The sequence below is a fragment of the Salvelinus alpinus genome, chromosome 28 (assembly GCF_045679555.1).
Source record: "Salvelinus alpinus chromosome 28, SLU_Salpinus.1, whole genome shotgun sequence".
Lineage (NCBI taxonomy): Eukaryota > Metazoa > Chordata > Actinopteri > Salmoniformes > Salmonidae > Salvelinus > Salvelinus alpinus.
The window spans coordinates 36,346,283-36,367,563 of NC_092113.1; the positions used below are offsets into that span (position 1 = coordinate 36,346,283).

Sequence of the window (21,281 nt, forward strand, 5' to 3'; positions counted from 1 at the left end):
ACTGCAGTCAGGTCAAGACCCTGGTGAAATTGATGAACACACAGACGAGCTTCCCTTAGACGGTTTCTGACAGTTTGTGCAGAAATTCTTTGGTTGTGCAAACCTGGTCTCAGACCATCCCGCAGGTGAAGATGGATGTAGAGGTCCTGGGCTGCCGTGGTTACAGGTGGTCTGCGGTTGTGAGGCTGGTTGGACGTACTGCCAAATTCTCTAAAGTGACGTTGGAGGCGGCTTATGGTAGAGAAGTGAACATTCAATTCTCTGGCAACAGCTCTGGTGGACATTCCTGTAAACAGCATGCCAATTGTATGCTCCCTCAAAACTTTAGACATATGTGGCATGAAAGAACTGCACATTTTAGAGTGGCCTTTTAATGTCCCAGCACAAGATGCACCTGCTTATTTTACTAGGCAAGTCAGTTAAGAACAAATTCTTATTTTCAATGATGGCCTAGGAACAGTGGGTTAACTGCCTTGTTCAGGGGCAGAACGACAGATTTTTACCTTGTCAGCTCGGGGATTCGACCTTCCAACATTGTCCAACGCTCTAACCACTAGGCTACCTGCCACCGTGTAATGATCATGCTGTTTAATCAGCTTCTTGATATGCCACACCTGTCAGGTGGATGGATAATCTTGGCAAAGAAGAAATGCTCACTAACAGGGATGCAAAGAAATGTGTGCAATGTTTTGATGTTGAGAAATAAGCTTTTTTTGCAAATTGAATATTTCTGAGATATTTTACTTCAGCTCATGAAACGTGGGACCAACACTTCACATGGTGCGTTTCTATTGTTGTTCAGTATAAATCACTTAATTAACTGAGGAACCACACCTGTGTGGAAGCAGCTGCTTTCAACATACTTTTTATCACTCATTTACTCAAGTATTTCCTTTATTTTTGGCAGTTACCTGTAGATCAAATTCATCATCTGTGTTAGACAGGGACAGTGTTAGACAGGGACAGTGTATAGAGCAGCCTGTGCCACTCCAACAGGAAGTGAGTCACCAAGGAGGATGTCAAGGCCATGGAGAAGTGCGGCAATAGGAAGAAAGCCTCATAAATGCTCACTCTGTCACATCAGTTTGCGCTTCAATGTGTGGTCGTTTCTTTCACCTCCTCCCATCAATATTGGTAATTACACACAAGAAGAGCTATGTTTTAAAGGAATGCATCTTTGGACCAGATTGACATTCCATTAGATTATCATAACCAAAGTGTAAATTACAAAAAGATGGAAGCAGAGGAATTGTAGTTACAGTTAAAACTCGTTTTTCAACCACTCCACAAATGTCTTGTTAACAAACCATAGTTTTGGCAAGTCGGTAAGGACATCTACTTTGTGCATGACACAAGTAATTTTTCCAACAATTGTTTACAGACAGATTATTTCACTTATAATTCACTGTATCACAATTCCACTGGGTCAGAAGTTTACATTCACTAAGTTGACTGTGCCTTTAAACAGCTTGGAAAATTCCAGAAAATTATGTCATGGCTTTAGAAGCTTCTGATAGGTTAATTGACATAATTTGAGTCAATTGGAGGTGTACCTGTGGATGTATTTCAAGGCCTACCTTCAAACTCAGTGCCTCTTTGCTTGACATCATGGGAAAATCAAAAGAAATCAGCCACGACTTCAGAAAAAAATTGTAGACCTCCACAAGTCTGGTTCATCCTTGGGAGCAATTTCCAAACGCCTGAAGGTACCACGTTCATCTGTACAAACAATAGTATGCAAGTATAAACGCCATGGGACCACGCAGCCGTCATACCGCTCAGGGAGGAGACGCGTTCTGTCTCCTAGAGATGAACGTACTTTGGTGCGAAAAGTGCAAATCAATCCCAGAACAACAGCAAAGGACCTTGTGAAGATGCTGGAGGAAACATGTACAGAAGTATCTATATCCACAGTAAAATGAGCCGTATATTGACATAACCTGAAAGGCCGCTCAGCAAGGAAGAAGCCACTGCTCCAAAACCGCCATAAAAAAGCCAGACTACGGTTTGCACATGGGGACAAAGATCGTACTTTTTGGAGAAATGTCCTCTCATCTGATGAAACAAAAATATAATTGTTTGGCCATAATGACCATCGTTATGTTTTGAGGAAAAAGGGGGTGGCTTGCAAGCCGAAGAACCACATCCCAACCGTGAAGCACGGGGGTGGCAGCATCATGTTGGGGAGTGCTTTGCTGCAGGAGGGACTGGTGCACATCACAAAATATATGGCATCATGAGGCAGGAAAATTATGTGGAGATATTGAAGCAACATCTCAAGACATCAGTCAGGAAGTTAAAGCTTGGTGGCAAATGCGTCTTCCAAATGGACAATGACCCCAAGCATACTTCCAAAGTTGTGGCAAAATGGCTTAAGGACAGCAAAGTCAAGGTATTGGAGTGGCCATCACAAAGCCCTGGCCTCAATCCTATAGAAAATTTGTGGGCAGAACTGAAAAAGCGTGTGCGAGCAAGGAGGCCTACAATCCTGACTCAGTTACACCAGCTCTGTCAGGAGGAATGGGCCAAAATTCACCCAACTTATTGTGGGAAGCTTGTGGAAGGCTCCCCGAAACGTTTGACCCAAGTTAAACAATTTAAAGGCAATGCTATCAAATACGAATTGAGAGTATGTAAACTTCTGATCCACTGGGAATGTGATGAAAGAAATAAAATCTGAAATAAATCATTCTAATATTATTCTGACATTTTACATTCTTAAATTAAAGTGGTGATCCTGACTGACCTAAGACAGGGAATTTTTACTAGGATTAAATGTCAGGAATTGTCACGTTCGTCGTATGGAGGGAGAGGAGGACCAAGGCGCAGCGTGATATAAATACATTCTTCTATTTATTTAACGAAACGAAGAACACTAAACACACTATCAAAATAACAAACGAACGTAACGCTATATATTCAATAAGTGCAGACACAGGCAACTTACACATAGACAATAACCCACGAAATACCCAACGGAATATGGCTGCCTAAATATGGTTCCCAATCAGAGACAACGATAAACAGCTGCCTCTAATTGAGAACCAATCTAGGCAACCATAGACATACAAACACCTAGACAAGTGAAACACCCCATAAACATACAAAACCCCTAGACAAGAAGGAACACATACATCCCCCATGTCACACCCTGACCTAACAAAATAATAAAGAAAACAAAGATAACTAAGGTCAGGGCGTGACAGGAATTGTGAAAAACTGAGTTTAAATGTATTTGGCTAAGGTGTATGTACATTTCCAACTTCAACTGTACATCCATGGGCAAAAACAACACTATGTTTGCCTCACATTCCAGCGTGATCTGATGACAAAAAACACCAGCCTGATGTTGATGTGACCACAGCAGTTGTCTTAGCGGTTGTGTGGTGGGTTGGTCTGGGGTAAGGGGTGGGTTTGTCTGGGATGAGGGGTGGGTTGGTCTGGGGTGAGGGGTGGGTTTGTCTGGGATGAGGGGTGGGTTTGTCTGGGATGAGGGGTGGGTTTGTCTGGGATGAGGGGTGAGTTTGTCTGGGGTGAGGGGTGAGGGGTGAGTTTGTCTGGGATGAGGGGTGAGTTTTTCTGGGATGAGGGGTGGGTTTGTCTGCCATGAGGGGTGGGTTGGTTTGGGGTGAGGCATGCCAGAGGACCCTGGTCCTGGAGTGCCGTAGAGGTAGTCAACCCTGGTCCTGGAGTACCGTAGAGGTAGTCAACCCTGGTCCTGGAGTGCCGTAGAGGTAGTCAACCCTGGTCCTGGAGTACCGTAGAGGTAGGCAACCCTGGTCCTGGAGTACCGTAGAGGTAGGCAACCCTGGTCCTGGAGTACCGTAGAGGTTGGCAACCCTGGTCCTGGAGTGCCGTAGAGGTAGTCAACCCTGGTCGTGGAGTGCCATAGAGGTAGGCAACCTTGGTCCTGGAGTACCGTAGAGGTAGGCAACCCTGGTCCTGGAGTACCGTAGAGGTAGGCAACCTTGGTCCTGGAGTGCCGTAGAGGTAGTCAACCCTGGTCCTGGAGTACCGTAGAGGTAGTCAACCCTGGTCCTGGAGTGCCATAGAGGTAGGCAACCTTGGTCCTGGAGTACCGTAGAGGTAGTCAACCCTGGTCGTGGAGTGCAATAGAGGTAGGCAACCCTGGTCCTGGAGTACCGTAGAGGTAGTCAACCCTGGTCCTGGAGTGCCGTAGAGGTAGTCAACCCTGGTCCTGGAGTGCCGTAGAGGTAGTCAACCCTGGTCCTGGAGTACCGTAGAGGTAGTCAACCCTGGTCCTGGAGTACCGTAGAGGTAGTCAACCCTGGTCCTGGAGTACCGTAGAGGTAGTCAACCCTGGTCCTGGAGTACCGTAGAGGTAGTTAACCCTGGTCCTGGAGTACCGTAGAGGTAGTCAACCCTGGTCCTGGAGTACCGTAGAGGCAGTCAACCCTGGTCCTGGAGTGCCGTAGAGGTAGTCAACCCTGGTCCTGTAGTACCGTAGAGGTAGTCAACCCTGGTCCTGGAGTACCGTAGAGGTAGTCAACCCTGGTCCTGGAGTACCGTAGAGGTAGTCAACCCTGGTCCTGGAGTACCGTAGAGGTAGTCAACCCTGGTCCTGGAGTACCGTAGAGGTAGTCAACCCTGGTCCTGGAGTACCGTAGAGGTAGTTAACCCTGGTCCTGGAGTACCGTAGAGGTAGTCAACCCTGGTCCTGGAGTACCGTAGAGGTAGTCAACCCTGGTCCTAGAGTACCGTAGAGGTAGTCAACCCTGGTCCTGGAGTACCGTAGAGGTAGTCAAACCTGGTCCTGTAGTGCCGCAGGCACTTCATGTTTTTGATTTAAATCGACCTGGAAGACCAGGTGTGCTGAGCTGAACTGATCAATTAGCTCAGTTGGCCAAGTGTGGTGCCTAGCTGGAACAAAATCCTGCAGTACCTGTGGCACTCGAGGAACAGTACAATTACAGTACAATTAGTGTAATAAGTTCAACTCAGCTCTATGACTTCCTGACAGTTAAACTGTTTCACACAGCTGAGGTAACAAATGGAGTTCAATTCACTCACTCACCCATTTCTTAAATGTGACTAAACACCCTCAGAATCCATTACCATTGTTTAGTTTCCCTCAACAACATAACCCAGTCTCTCCTCAACAAAGTCCTGACTTCACTCCCAGACAGCTTGTCTGTGTAATTCAACATAATGACTCGAGACATTCTCATTGAGAAAGACCTATGCAGGCTGCCTCTGTCACCAAGTCATAATGATTTACCTACATGCAGTGTGGGTGTAATGTGTGTGCTGTGTGTGAGTATTTGTCTATGTGTGTGGTTTGTGTGTGCTGTGTGTGTACATGAAAGAGTGAAAGAGAGACAGAAAGACAGACAGCAAGAGAAATAAAGACAGACAGAAAGAAAGACAGACAGAAAGGCAGAGAGAAAGAGAAAGAAAGACAGAGATAAAGAGAAAGACAGAGCGAACGAGAAAGAAAGACAGACAGACAGACAGAGAGAAAGAAAGACAGAGAGACAGACAGAAAGGCAGAGAAAGAGAAAGTTTGACAGAAAGACAGAGAGAAAGAGAAAGAAAGACAGAAATAGAGAGAGAGAGAAAGACAGAAAGAAAGACAGAGTGAACGAGAAAGATGGGGAGAGAGAAAGAAAGACAGACAGAGCGAAAGAGAAAGACAGAGAGGAAGAGAAAGAAAGACAGAGAGAAAGACAGAGATAATTCCCATAATGGAAATAGTTTCTGTGTTGAACCATAGTATGCCATGAGGAGGACAGCCAAAGGAAACCCAAATGAGCGACATTTGAATGCCTAATACATTACAGTACGTCTTCTGCTTTTTGTGAGTAAAACTGTGCCAAATCATTAAAATGTAGTCAGAATTGTCCATTTGAAGGATCAATCATTTTGAACAATTGTTTATCACACCAGCATGTTATTGTTGCATAAAGACCTCATGTCTCTTGTGTATGGTCTGTAATAAGCCCACGTCGTGGCCTAGTAAGTGTCAGCGGTAGGATGGTCTACCAGCACAACCCAGAGCTAGAGTGTCGGCACCTCTATGCCTCTGTCTGCACAATGTAGCCCTTTCCCGCTGTCCAATGACCAAAGTGACCTCATGGTTGGAATGTTATTAATATTTGTCATAATTTCATAATTATTAAAAACACATTTAAAATATTTTGAAAATCTGGGCTTTCTATGTCAAACGGTTTTGTTATATATCAGTGTTCTGTGATGTATATAAAGTGTAATATTGGGATACAAACTCTAAATGTAATACATTACAACTCTATATCTGACATGGTGCAGGTGTCTTCTTTTTTTTAAAGACATAACCATGTGTGTGAGGTGTATACTTTTGTTGCAAAGTAGATTTGTTTAAGACGACCAAGGAACACTCGGAGTGACCCTGTGACCCTGATTTAGTCCACTGCAGTAAAAGGATATAGACAGCAAGAACTGTCATTGTCCATCTCTAAAGTGATCATCTAATCTGTACTTGTGTACAGCTTCGCATTGATATTTTCCTAATTAAATAAGTGTCATATATTTATTTTCTTCCTGAACCTATTTAAATGCTGTACTTGCATTCAGTTCCCGTATATTGTGTTCAATATACAGTAAGTTTATTCAGATAGTGATCTTATCTGTTCTGATGTTCACACCCAAAGGCTTTGTTCCATTGTTAATGCTCACTCAAGAATGAGATTGCTCATGAATGGTTGTTGCAAATACATAAAGGGAATTTAAATATTTCATATATATATATATGCTTGTAAATTCAAAGTTATTATTATTTTTCCATTTAAAGTTCCCTCTGACATAGCCCTGAGGTTCATCTCCCATACCTAATACTGTCTTCTAACATAACCTCTAGATCAGGGGTGGGCAAACTTTGTGGCTTGAGGGCCGCATTGGGATTTTGAAATTCAACGGAGGGACGCATTTTTTGGGGGACCAATTGTTTGTTAAATTCCATTTTTGGAGGCATCCTGAGTGGTGCAGCAGTCTAAGGCACTGCATTGCAGTGCTTGAGGCATCACTACAGACCCAGGTTCGATCCCAGGCTGTATCACAGCTGGCTGTGACTGGGAGACCCATAAGGCGGAGAGGGTTTGGCAGGCAGAGATTTCCTTGTCCCATCGCGCTCTCGCGACTCCTGTGGTGGGCTGGGTGCATGTACGCTGACACGGTTGCCAGGTGTACGGTGTTTCCTCCGACACATTGGTGCGGCTGGCTTCCAGGTTAAGAGGGTATTGTGTCAAGAAACAGTGGGGCTTGGCTGGGATGTGTTTCGGAGGACGCACGGCTCTCAACCTTCGCCTCTCTTTAGTTCGTACGGGAGTTGCAGCGATGGGACAAGACTGTAACTACCAATTGGATACCACAAATTTGGGGAGAACTTTGCCCCCTCTGCTCAAGAATGACGTGCAAACCTATTCTGTCTTCCCTTTGAAGAACCCTTTTTGGTTCCAGGTAGAACCCCCATTTTGGGTTCCATGTAAAACTCTTTCCACAAGGGATCTACCTGAAATCGGAAAGGGTTCTCCTATGGGGACAGCCGAAGAACCCTTTTGGCACCCTTTTTTCTAAGGGTGCATAACATTTGAAATAAAGAAGATTTTCATGTATTTATTTATTTGATAGTTGAATTGCATTTATTTTCCTCCAGCTAAATATACAACATCAGCAATGGATTTAACTGGTTAACATATATCTCAGGTGAGAATGATGAGTTTGGGATGGCTCATAGTGATGACCGGAATGGGACAACTGGAACGACACCAAACACCTGGTTTCCCATGTTTGGATGTGATTGACACTGTTTCACCCACTCCAGCCCAGCACGTTCCTGATTGAAGTGACAAGTGACATTACTGATACATAAACAATCATCTGCATATACATCTGCATAGCTATCTATTTTCATATCTTTAGAAAAGCTTTCAAAAAGTGCCAATGTGTCTACCTTTCCTTAACTAGCACTTAGTATTTGTCATTCAATAAATGAATGACAGCACTAAAAAGTTAAAGAATATTAAACATTTGCATAATTTCCCCATGATTGGTATTTTTTGTTGTTGAAATGTCTGAGTTTCTTTGGTCAGAAGGACCTGTGGAAAAAGGTCATACAGTTGTACTGTAAAAAAGTGCCAAGTATTGACAGTACAACTAGCAGTATAGAGGGCACTAGTTTACAGTTTACACTTCTTATAGGCCATATTTTTTTATAGGCCATATTTTAGACCATATTTTGGGGATTTTCAGATTACAAATGTGACCTTTCTTAGGACTGTATTCTTGAATTCTTGAATTACAAACCAATAATATTATCCTGGGAGTGGTGGGTAAGGATATGACCTCTATGGACCTCAGTGGGGATAAGGGCACTTGCAGTCTAAGAATAGGATCCTAAAGTCCAAGTTTGGTCTCTCAATCATAACGTACACTTCCTGCGGACATTGACATTTTACTGAGGACCCCACCTAGGGTATCCCTAAAAGGTTGTTTGAGTGTATGTCTCTAGATCAACATTGATGGTTTTAAACAATTGCCCCTCAGACATAAAGGTGTCAGCATCTAGAACTGCAAAACCCCTCTGAATGGTTTACAAAGCTGCTTCAGTTCATTTAGGTCCAATCAACTTTAAACCTCAGATCCCTGTAGCCAGGTATATATTCATGTCATTCATGTCCATGGGCAGTGACAAAATAGTTTCCCAGCATATTCCTGCAGTGTGTTTGTCTAAAGTTGAGAGTTTAGTGTGTAATATACATTGGACCCAGACTTTCATCTCAGACCCTGCTCACAGCACACAACTGGTGAGATGAAGGACTGAGGGTGAACCCCAGGGATGGTGTGAGGTCCAGATCCTCCTCTGTTATCCCGGGAGGAGGAGAGAAACAAAAGCGCTGCAGGAGGGAGGTGAAGAAAAGGAAGAGCTCCATCCTGGCCAGACCCTCCCCCAGACACACCCTACGACCTGGAAGAGGAAGATGAGGAAGACAGCATGAGGACAATAGAAAAGGAGAGCTCCATCCTGGCCAGACCCTCCCCCAGACACACCCTACGACCTGGAAGAGGAAGATGAGGAAGACAGCATGAGGACAATAGAAAAGGAGAGCTCCATCCTGGCCAGACTCTCTCCTAGACACACCCTACGACCTGGAAGAGGAAGATGAGGAAGACAGCATGAGGACAATAGATGTGTAAATAAAGGTTCCTATAATTGACAAATATCAATATTCCCACTGGGCACAGACGTCAATTCAATGTCTATTCCACATTGCTTCAACGTCATTTCCATCCCCTCAACTCTCTTTGAGCTAAAGCAATGAGGATAACAGATTTAGTTAATTGAGCACCATAGAATGATATCAGATTTAGTTAATTGAGCACCATAGAATGATATCAGATTTAGTTAATTGAGCACCATAGAATGATAACAGATTTAGTTCATTGCTGAATGATAGTGTTAACAAGGAAACAAACAATGGGACTCACCTGCAGAGAAGGGCATGAAGGCATCATTCTTGACGAATCGACCTTCCTCATCCAGAAAGTGGGCGGGGTTAAAGGTGTGAGGGCTCTTCCATTCGCTCTCATCCTGCAGGACAGACGTCAGCAGAGGTAACACAGCAGTCCCCTTTTTGATGAAGTATCCCTGGAAGGTGATGTCTTGGCTGGTGGTGTGAGGGATGGACATGGGTACAATGTTGGCCAGTCTTTGGGTCTCATGGATCACTGCATCCGTGTAGGGCAGGTTCTTCCTGTCCTCAACCAAGGCCTGACGACTTCCTATGACTCTACTTATCTCCTCTTGGACCCGGTCTGGAAAAAAAGGAAGAGGAAGGGATAAAGTTACTGTAAAATCTGAATGATCTTCAGCCTGTATCTAATTAACTGCATACCACTGCTGGCTTGCTTCTGAAGCTAAGCAGGGTTGGTCCTGGTCAGTCCCTGGATGGGAGACCAGGTGCTGCTGGAAGTGGTGTTGGAGGGCCAGTAGGAGGCACTCCTTCCTCTGGTCTAAACAAAAGATCCCAATGCCCCAGGGCAGTGATTGGGGACACTGCTCTGTGTAGGGTGCCGTCTTTCGGATGGGACGTTAAACGGGTGTCCTGACTCTCTGAGGTCATTAAAGATCCCATGGCACTTATCGTAAGAGTAGGGGTGTTAACCCCGGTGTCCTGGCTAAATTCCCAATCTGGCCCTCAACCATCACGGTCACCTAATAATCCCCAGTTTACAATTGGCTCATTCATCCCCCTCCTCTCCCCTGTAACTATTCCCCAGGTCGTTGCTGCAAATGAGAACGTGTTCTCAGTCAACTTACCTGGTAAAATAATGGTAAAAAAAAAAAAACTTGGATTCAATTCAAAGACCTGTGGTTCAGGTGGGAAATTTGCCAATGTTTACAGCGAGTAAAACCGTAATTGTCTTACATAACCACAATCATACACTGTCTGTACAAAGGTCCTTCAAATCAGAATCACCTTTATTTGCCAAGTACATATTCAGATACTCAGAATTTTAATATGATGCTGCTAGTGACAGACAACATTTAGAGACAGAATACAGATAGAGGAGTTTGCACACATTATATAAGTGAGCTATAAGAGATTGAGTTGTGGATATACAGTGCATTCGGAAAGTATTCAGACCCCTTAACTTTTTCCACATTTTGTTACATTACAGTCTTATTCTAAAATGGATTAAGTAAAAACATTTCCTGAATGTCCTCAATCTACACACAATACCCCATAATGACAAAGTGAAAACAGGTTTATAGATTTTTTTGTAAATGTATTAAAAATAAAAAACAGAAATACTTTATTTACATAAGTAATCAGACCCTTTACTATGACACTCGCAATTGAGCTCAGGTGCATCCTGTTTTCATCCTTGAAATGTTTTTACAACTTGATTGGAGTCCACCTGTGGCAAATTCAATTAATTGGACATGATTTGGAAAGGCACACACCTGTGTAAATAAAGTTCCACAGTTGACAGTGCATGTCAGAGCAAATATCAAGCCATGAGGTCGAAGGAATTGTACATAGAGACAGGATTGTGTTGAGGCACAGATCTGGGGAAGGGTACCAAAAAATGGCTGCAGCATTGAAGGTCCCCAAGAACACAGTGGCCTCCATCATTCTTAAATGGAAGAAGTTTGGAACCACCAAGATTATTCCCAGAGCAGGCCGCCTGGCCAAACTGAGCAATCGGGGGAGCAGGGCCTTGTTCAGGGAGGTGACCAAGAACTGATGGTCACTCTGACAGAGCTCCAGAGTACCTCTGTGGAGATGGGAGAACGTTCCAGAAGGACAACCATCTCTGCAACACTCCACCAATTCGGCCTTTATGGTAGAGTGGCCAGACAGAAGCCACTCCTCAGTAAAAGGCACATGACAGCCTGCTTGGAGTTTGCCAAAAAGCACCTAAAGGACTCTCAGACCATGAGAAACAAGATTCTCTGGTCTGATGAAACCAATAACTCTTTGGCCTGAATGTGAAGTGTCACGTCTGGAGGAAAACAGGCACCTCTCATCACCTGGCCAATACCATCCCTACAGTGAAGCATGGTGGTGGCAGCACCATGACGTGGGGATGTTTTTGAGCGGCAGGGAAATTAGTCAGGATCGAGGAAAAGATTAATGGAGCAAAGTACAGAGAGATCCTTGATGAAAACCTGCTCCAGAGTGCTCAGGACCTCAGACTGGGGGCGAAGGTTCACCTTCCAACAGTACAACGGGCCCTAAGCAGACAGCCAAGACAATGCAGATGTGGCTTCGTGACAAGTCTTTGAAACTCCTTGATTGGCCCAGCAAGAGCCCGCATTTGAGCCCGATAGAACATCTCTGGAGAAACCTGAAAATAGCTGTGGAGCGACGCTCCCCATCCAACCTGACAGAGCTTGAGAGGATCTGCAGAGAAGAATGGGAGAAACTCCCCAAATACAGGTGTGCCAAACTTGTAGCGTCATACCCAAGAAGACTCAAGGCTGTATCCGCTGCCAAAGGTGCTTCAACAAAGTACAGAGCATTGTCTGTATTATTTCAGTTTTTTGCAAAAATTTCTAAAAACCTGTTTTTGCTTTGTGATTATGGGGTATTGTGTGTAGATTGATGAGAAATAAAAACAATTGAATACATTTTATAAAAAGGCTGTAACGTAACAAAATGTGGAAAAAGTGAAGTGGTCTAAATACTTTCCAAATGCACTGTATGAGAAGTGTTTGTCAGGTGAGTGTATGAGTATCAACCCTTACCCTGTATATCGGGGTACTTGGCCATGAGCATCAGACCCCAGCGCATGGTTGTCCCGGTGGTGTCGGTACCAGCAGCAAACAGGTTGGCCACAGTCTGTATGAGATTCTCAATGTGGTAATGAGAGTTCATGTTGCCTGATTCCTTTTAATACATAAACAAACATGTTTCAGTAAACAAGAGCAGTTATTTCTAAATCATCTCCCCCTGGAGCCCCTAGTTATTCACTCCAAGAAATGACATGCTTATAACTGTAATAACTCTTTATACCTCCAGGGTCTGCTTTCGGACAAGGAACGAGTCCACGAAGCCTCTACACATCTGCGGGTTGAGAGTCTCCTTCAGCCCCCTCACCAGCGCCTTCATCTCCTCCTTGTTGTCAGCAATATTTTTCATGATAAGTGTCTTGTTCTTCAGCAATGGGCCCAACCATGGGAACATGTTGTACAACTTTGAATAAAAAGCAAAGCAAAAATTACCTTCTATTTTGTCTGTATATATTATACTTGGACTAATTTAATCTAGTGTGACCAGTCTGTCATTGTTCTCAAAGTAAACATGATAAGCACGGTATCGTACCTGTATTGAAATAGATCCTCCGAGTCGGATGGACTCATTAGCCTGATCCACCGAGCGTCGGAACCGTGGATCAGAGTAATCAAACCTGCTGCCGTACACAATGCTGCAGATGATGTTGGAGACAGCGTAATTCATTGCCTGAGTTGTGTCAAATGCTTTACCTGTGACAAAGAGCAAAAAAACAGAACCGAAATTCGAAAAACTGAGAAAAGATTAAGACTTATTTTGATTGATGTTATTGATATAAGAACTTTACCATTGTGTTCTTCAAACACTTCAATCAAGTAGCGAACTTCCTCAATGATCTTCTCCTCGCTCGCTTTCTTGCCCATGCCAAAGTCCCTAAGGTTTGTCAGGGCAAAGCGTCTCATCTCTTTCCATGAATCTCCATTGGCAAATACAATACCTATTAAAAAGTACAGTAGAACAATGCTGTTCTGATGCAGTAGTTGAGTGACATTCTTAAAGGAATACAAATCAATTTTAAGAAGCACAGATTAATGGAAGTAGGAGGTTTCAAACAAAATGTGTTTTGTTCTTCATATTTTTATGAAGTCAGGAGAGAATAAACTATTTGGAAGATATTTGGAGTTGTTAGAGTTGGTTGAACACAGAAGAGCATCATGTACACTACCAGTCAAAAGTTTGGACACACCTACTCATTCAAGGGTTTTTCTTTATTTGTACTATTTTCTACATTGTAGAATAATAGTGAAGACTTCAAAACTGTGAAATAATACATATGGAATCATGTAGGATCCAAAAAAGCATTAAACAAATCAAAATACATTTTATATTTGAGATTCTTCAAAGTAGCCACCCTTTGCCTTGCTGACAGCTTTGCACACTCTTGGCCTTCTCTCAACCAGCTTCATGAGGTAGTCACCTGGAATGCAATTCAATTAACAAGTGTGCCTTGTTAAAAGTAAATTTGTGGAATTTCTTTCCTTCTTAATGAGTTTGAGCCAATCAGTTGTGTTGTGACAAGGTATGGGTGGTATACAGAAGATAGCCCTATTTGGTAAAAGACCAAGTCCATATTATGGCAAGAACAGCTCAAATAAGCAAGGAAAAACGACAGACCATTATTACTTTAAGACATGGTCAGTCAATACGAAAAATGTATTCAAGTGCAGTCGCAAAAACCATCAAGTGCTATGATGAAACTGGCTCTCATAAAGACTGCCACAGGAAAGGAAGACCTAGAGTTACCTCTGCTGCAGAGGTACCAGCCTCAGAAATTGCAGACCAAATAAATGCTTCACAGAGTTTATGTAACAGACACATCTCTACATCAACTATTCAGAGGAGACTGCCTAAATCAGCCCTTCATGGTCGAATTGCTGCAAAGAAACAACTGCTAAAGGACACCAATAATAATAAGAAACTTGCTTGGGCCAAGAAACATGAGCAATGGACATTAGACCAGTAGAAATCGTTTCTTTGGTCTGATGAGTCCAAATTTGAGATGCTTGGTTCCAACCTCCGTGTCTTTGTGAGACGCAGAGTAGGTGAATGGATGATTTTCCGCATGTGTGGTTCCCACGTGAAGCATGGAGGAGGAGGTGTGATGGTGTGGGGGTGCTTTGCTGGTGACACTGTCAGTGATTTATTTACAATTCAAGGCACACTTAACCAGCATGGCTACCACAGCATTCTGCAGCGATACGCCATGCCATCTGGTTTAAGCTTAGTGGGATGATCATTTGTTTTTCAACAGGACAATGACAAAACACACTTCCAGGCTGTGTAAGGGCTATTTGACCAAGAAGGAGAGTGATGGAGTGCCGTATCAGATGGCCTCCACAATCACCCGACCTCAACTCAATTGAGATGGTTTGGGATGAGTTGGACCGAAGAGTGAAGGAAAAGCAGCCAACAAGTGCTCAGCATATGTGGGAACTCCTTCAAGACTGTTGGAAAAGCATTCCAGGTGAAGCTGGTTGAGAGAATGCAAAGAGTATGCAAAGCTGTCATCAAGGAAAAGGGTGGCTACTTTGAAGAATCTCTTATATATAATATATATATATTTTTTTTAACACTTTTTTGGTTACTACATGATTCCATATGTGTTATTTCATAGTTTTGATGTCTTCACTATTATTCTACCATGTAGAACATAGTAAAAAAATTAAGAAAAAACGTTGAATGACTGGTACTGTATATTGTTGTTGGTTTTCACAGTATGGCACCAAGCATGCCTGCTTAACTGTCCATTGTCAAGGTTTGCAAAGTAGTAGGCCTGAGAATCAGTTAAGTTATCTGACATTACCGTGTCCTTTGTTTAATTCACCAAACAAATGATTGATGCCCCTGTCCCCAAACTCCTCTGCATGGTTGACCAGTGCTTGCTTGACTGTCTTGTATCCTGCGAGAACGACCACTTTTTGGGGTCCAATGTGAACTGTGAACACCGAGCCATATTTCTTGGACAGCTGTAGAACATAAAATAAGCCAAAAGACCAGGTTTAGACAGATAAGATCCTTTCCATTCAAATTAAAATGCCTCGTAAAATGTGAGCCTATGAACCTCTGAGGTCAGTGTTTGACAAACAAGTTTATTGCGTTACCTTCCAGAAATGAATGACTGATCATGTAAATACCCAGCTAGCGCATAATGTTCTGAGAACCATAGAGCTTGGTGAGAGCGTGGTTATCATATGGTTATTTTTAAAACAACCTTCCACATATTTCTGGCAATGGTGCTGTATAGTTGCTTGGCTTTGGAACAGTCTAAGCCCATTTAAGAAATGAATTACATGTTGGTAGTGTTCTAGGAATGTTCTCAAATAGTTTAGAGAACATTAAGGAATAACGTTCTTCGTGGGAATTTCAGTCCCTCAGCATAACATTTCCCATAGATATCTATTTAAAATCATGTTCTTAAATTGTTCCAAGAGCGTTGAGAAACAACATTCTTCTGTGGGAATTTCAGTACTTCATCATAATGATTCGTACAGGTTTTATTTAAAGTCATGTTCTCAAAATGTTCTAAGAACGTTTAGAAAACTTTCCATAAAAACCACAAGAAAACTTTAATAACATTCAGAGAAAATTCTAAGAATGTTTTTTAAAAACATACATTTCATTCTCAGCATCAACAAAAGTCTCTCTATCTTCTATCTTGTTAAGTGTGTTTGGGTGTGATGGCTGCGCCCACTAATTGGCCACACCTGATCTTAATGAGTGCTCGTTTCCTTTGAAATGGGGTTTGTTTGAAGACGCTACAATTAACAGATTTGTATGATTTAAAAAAACATGGCATGCTAGTGATCCTGGTGATGCTGTGGACTAATTCCATTGATAGAGAACAGAGGGTTAAAGGTTTGAATCTCACTGATGCTGTCACAATAAAAAATAAATGTGTTTAATTATTAATGCCTTATGAAATTAAATTCCATGTGTCCTGTCTGTGCTCAAACAGTTCAAAAAAGCAAACACAAAATAAGCAAGCAGTGTTATTAAAAGCAGTGTTATTAAAAGCAGTGTTATTAAAAGCAGTGTTATTAAAAGCAGTGTTATTAAAAGCAGTGTTATTAAAAGCAGTGTTATTAAAAGCAGTGTTATTAAAAGTCTTATTGAAACATTCAGCGAAATTTATACGGAAGTTATTAAAAAAACAAAAAATATCCAACATTTTCCGCAAAATGTCAGAACTTTTAACCCTGTGTTGTCTTAAGGCTAAAAAATGACCCGCCACTATGTTTAACAACAGAGTAAACTGCCTGAATGATATTTCATTCAACTTTAAATGTGATTACTTTTCCTAAAGTGACCCCAACATTAGAAAATTTTTAACATTGCCTTTGTTAATATATCCATGAAAGCTGTATACCACCAGGGTACAAAGATTGTCTTAGGGTAATTACTGACCCGGCAGTTATCAAATCATTTACACACCACAAAAACCACAAAGACACACACAATGAGAAATGTAGATTATGTGCTACTGATTGAACTCAGCCAGCAGCTCCTGAAGAGGAAGATCACCATGGTTGGCACAGTTAGAAAGAACAAGCCTGAGCTCCCCCCTGCACTCCTCACAACAAGGGAGTGAGAGGCCTTCTCATCAAAGTTTGCCTTCACCCCCACCACCACTCTAGTTTCTTACCTCCCAAAGAGGAACAAGAATGTGGAAATAAGAATTTGTTCTTAACTGACTTGCCTAGTTAAATAAAGGTAAAATAAATAAATAAATCATCCTGGACTACAACCACAACAAAGGAGGTGTGGACAAACTGGACAAGGTGATTGGAACTTACAGCTGCAGGAGGATGACTGCCCGCTGGCCCCTGGTCATCTTCCATAACATTATTGATGTGTTCTCATACAATGCCTTAGTGATATGGAACAAGATCAACCCTACCTGGATGCCTGATAAGCAGAACAAGAGGTGGGTGTTCCTGGAGCAGTTATAGTTGATTGATTTACGTTCCTCATGTTTTTGTTTTGTACCTATTATATTATTTTATTATTTATTACTGTTGTTGTTTATACACCTTGTGGGTGGGGGCAATGGTGTAAAAAATGGGAGAAGACTAGTATTTTGTAGTGTAATTCCTCATTGTACAGAATATAAGATGGGAGAAGACTAGTATTTTGTAGTGTAATTCGTCATTGTACAGAATATAAGATGGGAGTAGACTAGTATTTTGTAGTGTAATTCCTCATTGTACAGAATATAAGATGGGAGAAGACTAGTATTTTGTAGTGTAATTCGTCATTGTACAGAATATAAGATGGGAGTAGACTAGTATTTTGTAGTTGAATTCCTCATTGTACAGAATATAAGATGGGAGTAGACTAGTATTTTGTAGTTGAATTCCTCATTGTACAGAATATAAGATGGGAGAAGACTAGTATTTTGTAGTGTAATTCGTCATTGTACAGAATATAAGATGGGAGAAGACTAGTATTTTGTAGTGTAATTCCTCATTGTACAGAATATAAGATGGGAGAAGACTAGTATTTTGTAGTGTAATTCCTCATTGTACAGAATATAAGATGGGAGAAGACTAGTATTTTGTAGTGTAATTCCTCATTGTACAGAATATAAGATGGGAGAAGACTAGTATTTTGTAGTGTAATTCCTCATTGTACAGAATATAAGATGGGAGAAGACTAGTATTTTGTAGTGTAATTCCTCATTGTACATAATATAAGATGGGAGAAGACTAGTATTTTGTAGTGTAATTCCTCATTGTACAGAATATAAGATGGGTGAAGACTAGTATTTTGTAGTGTAATTCCTCATTGTACAGAATATAAGATGGGAGAAGACTAGTATTTTGTAGTGTAATTCCTCATTGTACAGAATATAAGATGGGAGAAGACTAGTATTTTGTAGTGTAATTCCTCATTGTACAGTATATAAGATGGGAGAAGACTAGTATTTTGTAGTGTAATTCCTCATTGTACAGAATATAAGATGGGAGAAGACTAGTATTTTGTAGTGTAATTCCTCATTGTACAGTATATAAGATGGGAGAAGACTAGTATTTTGTAGTGTAATTCCTCATTGTACAGTATATAAGATGGGAGAAGACTAGTATTTTGTAGTGTAATTCCTCATTGTACAGAATATAAGATGGGAGAAGACTAGTATTTTGTAGTGTAATTCCTCATTGTACAGAATATAAGATGGGAGAAGACTAGTATTTTGTAGTGTAATTCCTCATTGTACAGAATATAAGATGGGAGAAGACTAGTATTTTGTAGTGTAATTCCTCATTGTACAGAATATAAGAATATATCACTATGTTTCCAAAAACGTTCAAGACTGTTATTGTTTACATTCAATAAAATACATTCAAAACTACTTTCTGCACATTTCTGCTACTTTCTTCGACTTTACAAGTGCTATCTCTTGCAAAACAAAATATGTTTACACCTATGCAGTACCTTTAGCAATAATAATAATAATAAAGCTCTACTTTAGTAAAGAAAACAATGATGACAGGTGTGTTGTATTAAACACGAGTGGTGTCCACTGGTCAGTCTTTCTGCATTGTGAAGAGGAAGAACCCAGATATTCACAAAGTTTATGACGAATGACAGCTTGTTTCTTCATGCAAAATAAATTTGGGGTTTAAAATTCAATTGAGCTGCTTTATTTTAGGGGTTTAGTGAAGGCAGGTCCTTTTTTACCCTTAGGACAAGGGGAGTATACAGAATGTTAAGACTACACAAGGGTTAAACAAACATTATTTTTACCGGTCAGGAAACATATGGCTTCATTCCCACAAATAATATGAAACAAAAAACATACTTTCCCACAACTTCAATAAACCAAATGTGCTAGCTGGGTACTGTGAGTCAATATCTTGAAAGGAGGTACTTGAAATTGAATAGTTCAAGCAAGCAAGCTTTTGACTTATTAATATCTCACCTCAAAGAGAGTCTGGTAGGGCCTATTGAGATCCAGCTGGAGCAAGTTACCAAGCAGAGGCAGCGGCCTGGGTCCTGGAGGCTTCTTCCCATGTTCCTCAGAGCTGGAACCAGAGGAGAGGAGGTAGAGGACGAGCAGAAACAGCACAGCCCCCAGCAGTGTCACCGTGCTGGGAGCCTGGAGAAGAAGACCTTCCATAAGAGACATCCTCGATCGGATCTTTTACACCTTACCCTGGGCTAAAAAGAGAGACCGCTTGTGCTCATACACAACAGCCTGCCTATGGAGCTCTTCTTATGTAGAGGACGGACCACCTTGGGGGAGGAGCTAGGCATCTTGAGAAACAGAAGAATAGTACTGCCAAGCCTGCACAACACATTCCCTGCAGATCAGTGACTAAATTATAGCATGGTCTGATCATAATTTAATTAAGGTCACTATGCCTGTCCTCATCCTGAGAGATGTTCCTCTTTATTACACCCTGGTTAAAACACTGAATAGAACTGCAGACAAGGAGATAAAGAATGAGGAACAACCTGTTGGGGGGATTAGGCAATAGCTCTGTGTGTTTGCTTCGTCTGTAACAGGGTGCCTCCTACACCACCCTATGTGAATGCCAATGAGTATAGAGAGCTCTGAGTCAAACTACACAAAGTAGAGGCAGACAACAGTTTCCAAACAAATGTTTTATTAAGGCGGGGCTGAGTGTGGTTTTCCATAAATAATTCAGTTTCACCAGTTCAGTTAAATAATTTCCCATTCAATGAATAAATAGTGATCTGTTGATAAGATTTAAAACAAAGTCAGTAAAGACCCAACACAGGAACAGAGAGATAATCTGAATGATTTTTAGCCTGGTATCGTTTCAATGACCTGTGCTTCAGATTGGCCTCTTGCCAATGTTTACAGTTGGCAACACCTGTAACTGTGTTTTGTGTCACTGTACGAAAGGTCTCGGACAGTTCTATGCAGTGTAAAGTTCACTAAATAAAGGCTGCGTGTTTCTATTGGTCCTTCACCACGTACTGGCCAATACCCTCTAATGTTTTGATTCCTGCAAAAAGCAATGAACTGTACATTTTACGTTTAATGTTTTAGGAGTCAGTGGTTTGTTCTCTTCAATTGACAAACATTTCCTCTCTTGTGTTGTAACGCAAAACAAAACACTGTAAAAATGTATAGTTCATTGCTGTATGCAGGAATTCATTCTTATATGAGCGCATTATCACAACTGATAGTTGTGTTACATCCGGCGCCGACAGAGATGGCCGCCTCGCTTTGCATTCTTAGGAAACTATGTAGTATTTAGTTTTTTAATTTTCCTGTTCCCAAGAAAGCTAAGGTAACTGAGCTAAACGACTATCGCCCCGTAGCACTCACTTCTGTCATCATGAAGTGCTTTGAGAGACTAGTCAAGGATCATATCACCTCCACCCTACCTGACACCCTAGACCCACTCCAATTTGCTTACCGCCCCAATAAGTCCACAGACGACGCAATCGCAATCACACTGCACAATTCCCTAACCCATCTGGTCAAGAGGAATACCTATGTAAGAATGCTGTTAATCGACTACAGCTCAGCATTTAACACCATAGTACCCTCCAAACTCGTCATTAAGCTGGTAGTACCCTGGGTCTCGACCACGCCCTGTGCAACTGTGTCCTGGACTTTCTGACGGGACGCCCCCAGGTGGTGAGTGTAGGAAACAACATCTCCACCCCGCTGATCCTCAACACTGTGGTCCCACAAGGTTGCGTTCTCAGCCCTCTCCTGTACTCCCTGTTCACCCATGACTGCGTGGCCATGCACGCCTCCAACTCAATCATCAAGTTTGCAGACGACACTACAGTGGTAGGCTTGATTACCAACAACGACGAGATGGCCTACAGGGAGGAGGTGAGGGCCCTCGGAGTGTGGTGTCAGGAAAATAAACTCACACTCAACGTCAACAGAGGGAGCAGAGGGAGCACCCCCCTATCCACATCGACAGGACAGTAGTGGAGAAGGTGGAAAGTTTTAAGTTCCTCGGCGTACACATCACGGACAAACTGAAATGGTCCACC

General features: G+C 42.0%; 1 protein-coding gene across 2 annotated transcripts; it reads right to left on the reverse strand.

The window, feature by feature from the left end:
- Nucleotides 1–7,600: 7,600 nt before the first annotated feature.
- LOC139557782 (cytochrome P450 2K1-like) lies at nt 7,601–19,715 on the reverse strand. Of its 2 annotated transcripts, none has more exons than XM_071372962.1 (8): nt 19,216–19,715; nt 15,100–15,262; nt 13,084–13,233; nt 12,828–12,988; nt 12,519–12,698; nt 12,251–12,392; nt 9,484–9,810; nt 7,601–8,962 (listed from the first exon to the last, which is right to left on the reverse strand). In XM_071372962.1, the coding sequence occupies exons 1-8, from the start codon at nt 19,420–19,422 to the stop codon at nt 8,775–8,777; spliced, it is 1,518 nt and encodes a 505-aa protein (XP_071229063.1). In that variant the 5' UTR covers nt 19,423–19,715; the 3' UTR covers nt 7,601–8,774. The 2 variants fall into 2 exon arrangements, with proteins under 2 accessions (XP_071229063.1, XP_071229064.1); XM_071372963.1 differs by having other exon boundaries at nt 8,820–9,053; nt 19,216–19,706.
- Nucleotides 19,716–21,281: the final 1,566 nt, after the last annotated feature.

Coding starts and splice junctions, on each gene's coding strand:
- LOC139557782 (XM_071372962.1), bottom strand. CDS start 19,422: ATGTCTCTTATGGAAGGTCTTCTTCTCCAGGCTCCCAGCACGGTGACA. Junction 15,263..19,215: donor CCTACCAGACTCTCTTTGAG/GTGAGATATTAA, acceptor TATGTTCTACAG/CTGTCCAAGAAATATGGCTC. Junction 8,963..9,483: donor CTTCATGCCCTTCTCTGCAG/GTGAGTCCCATT, acceptor TTCCTCTTCCAG/GTCGTAGGGTGTGTCTGGGG.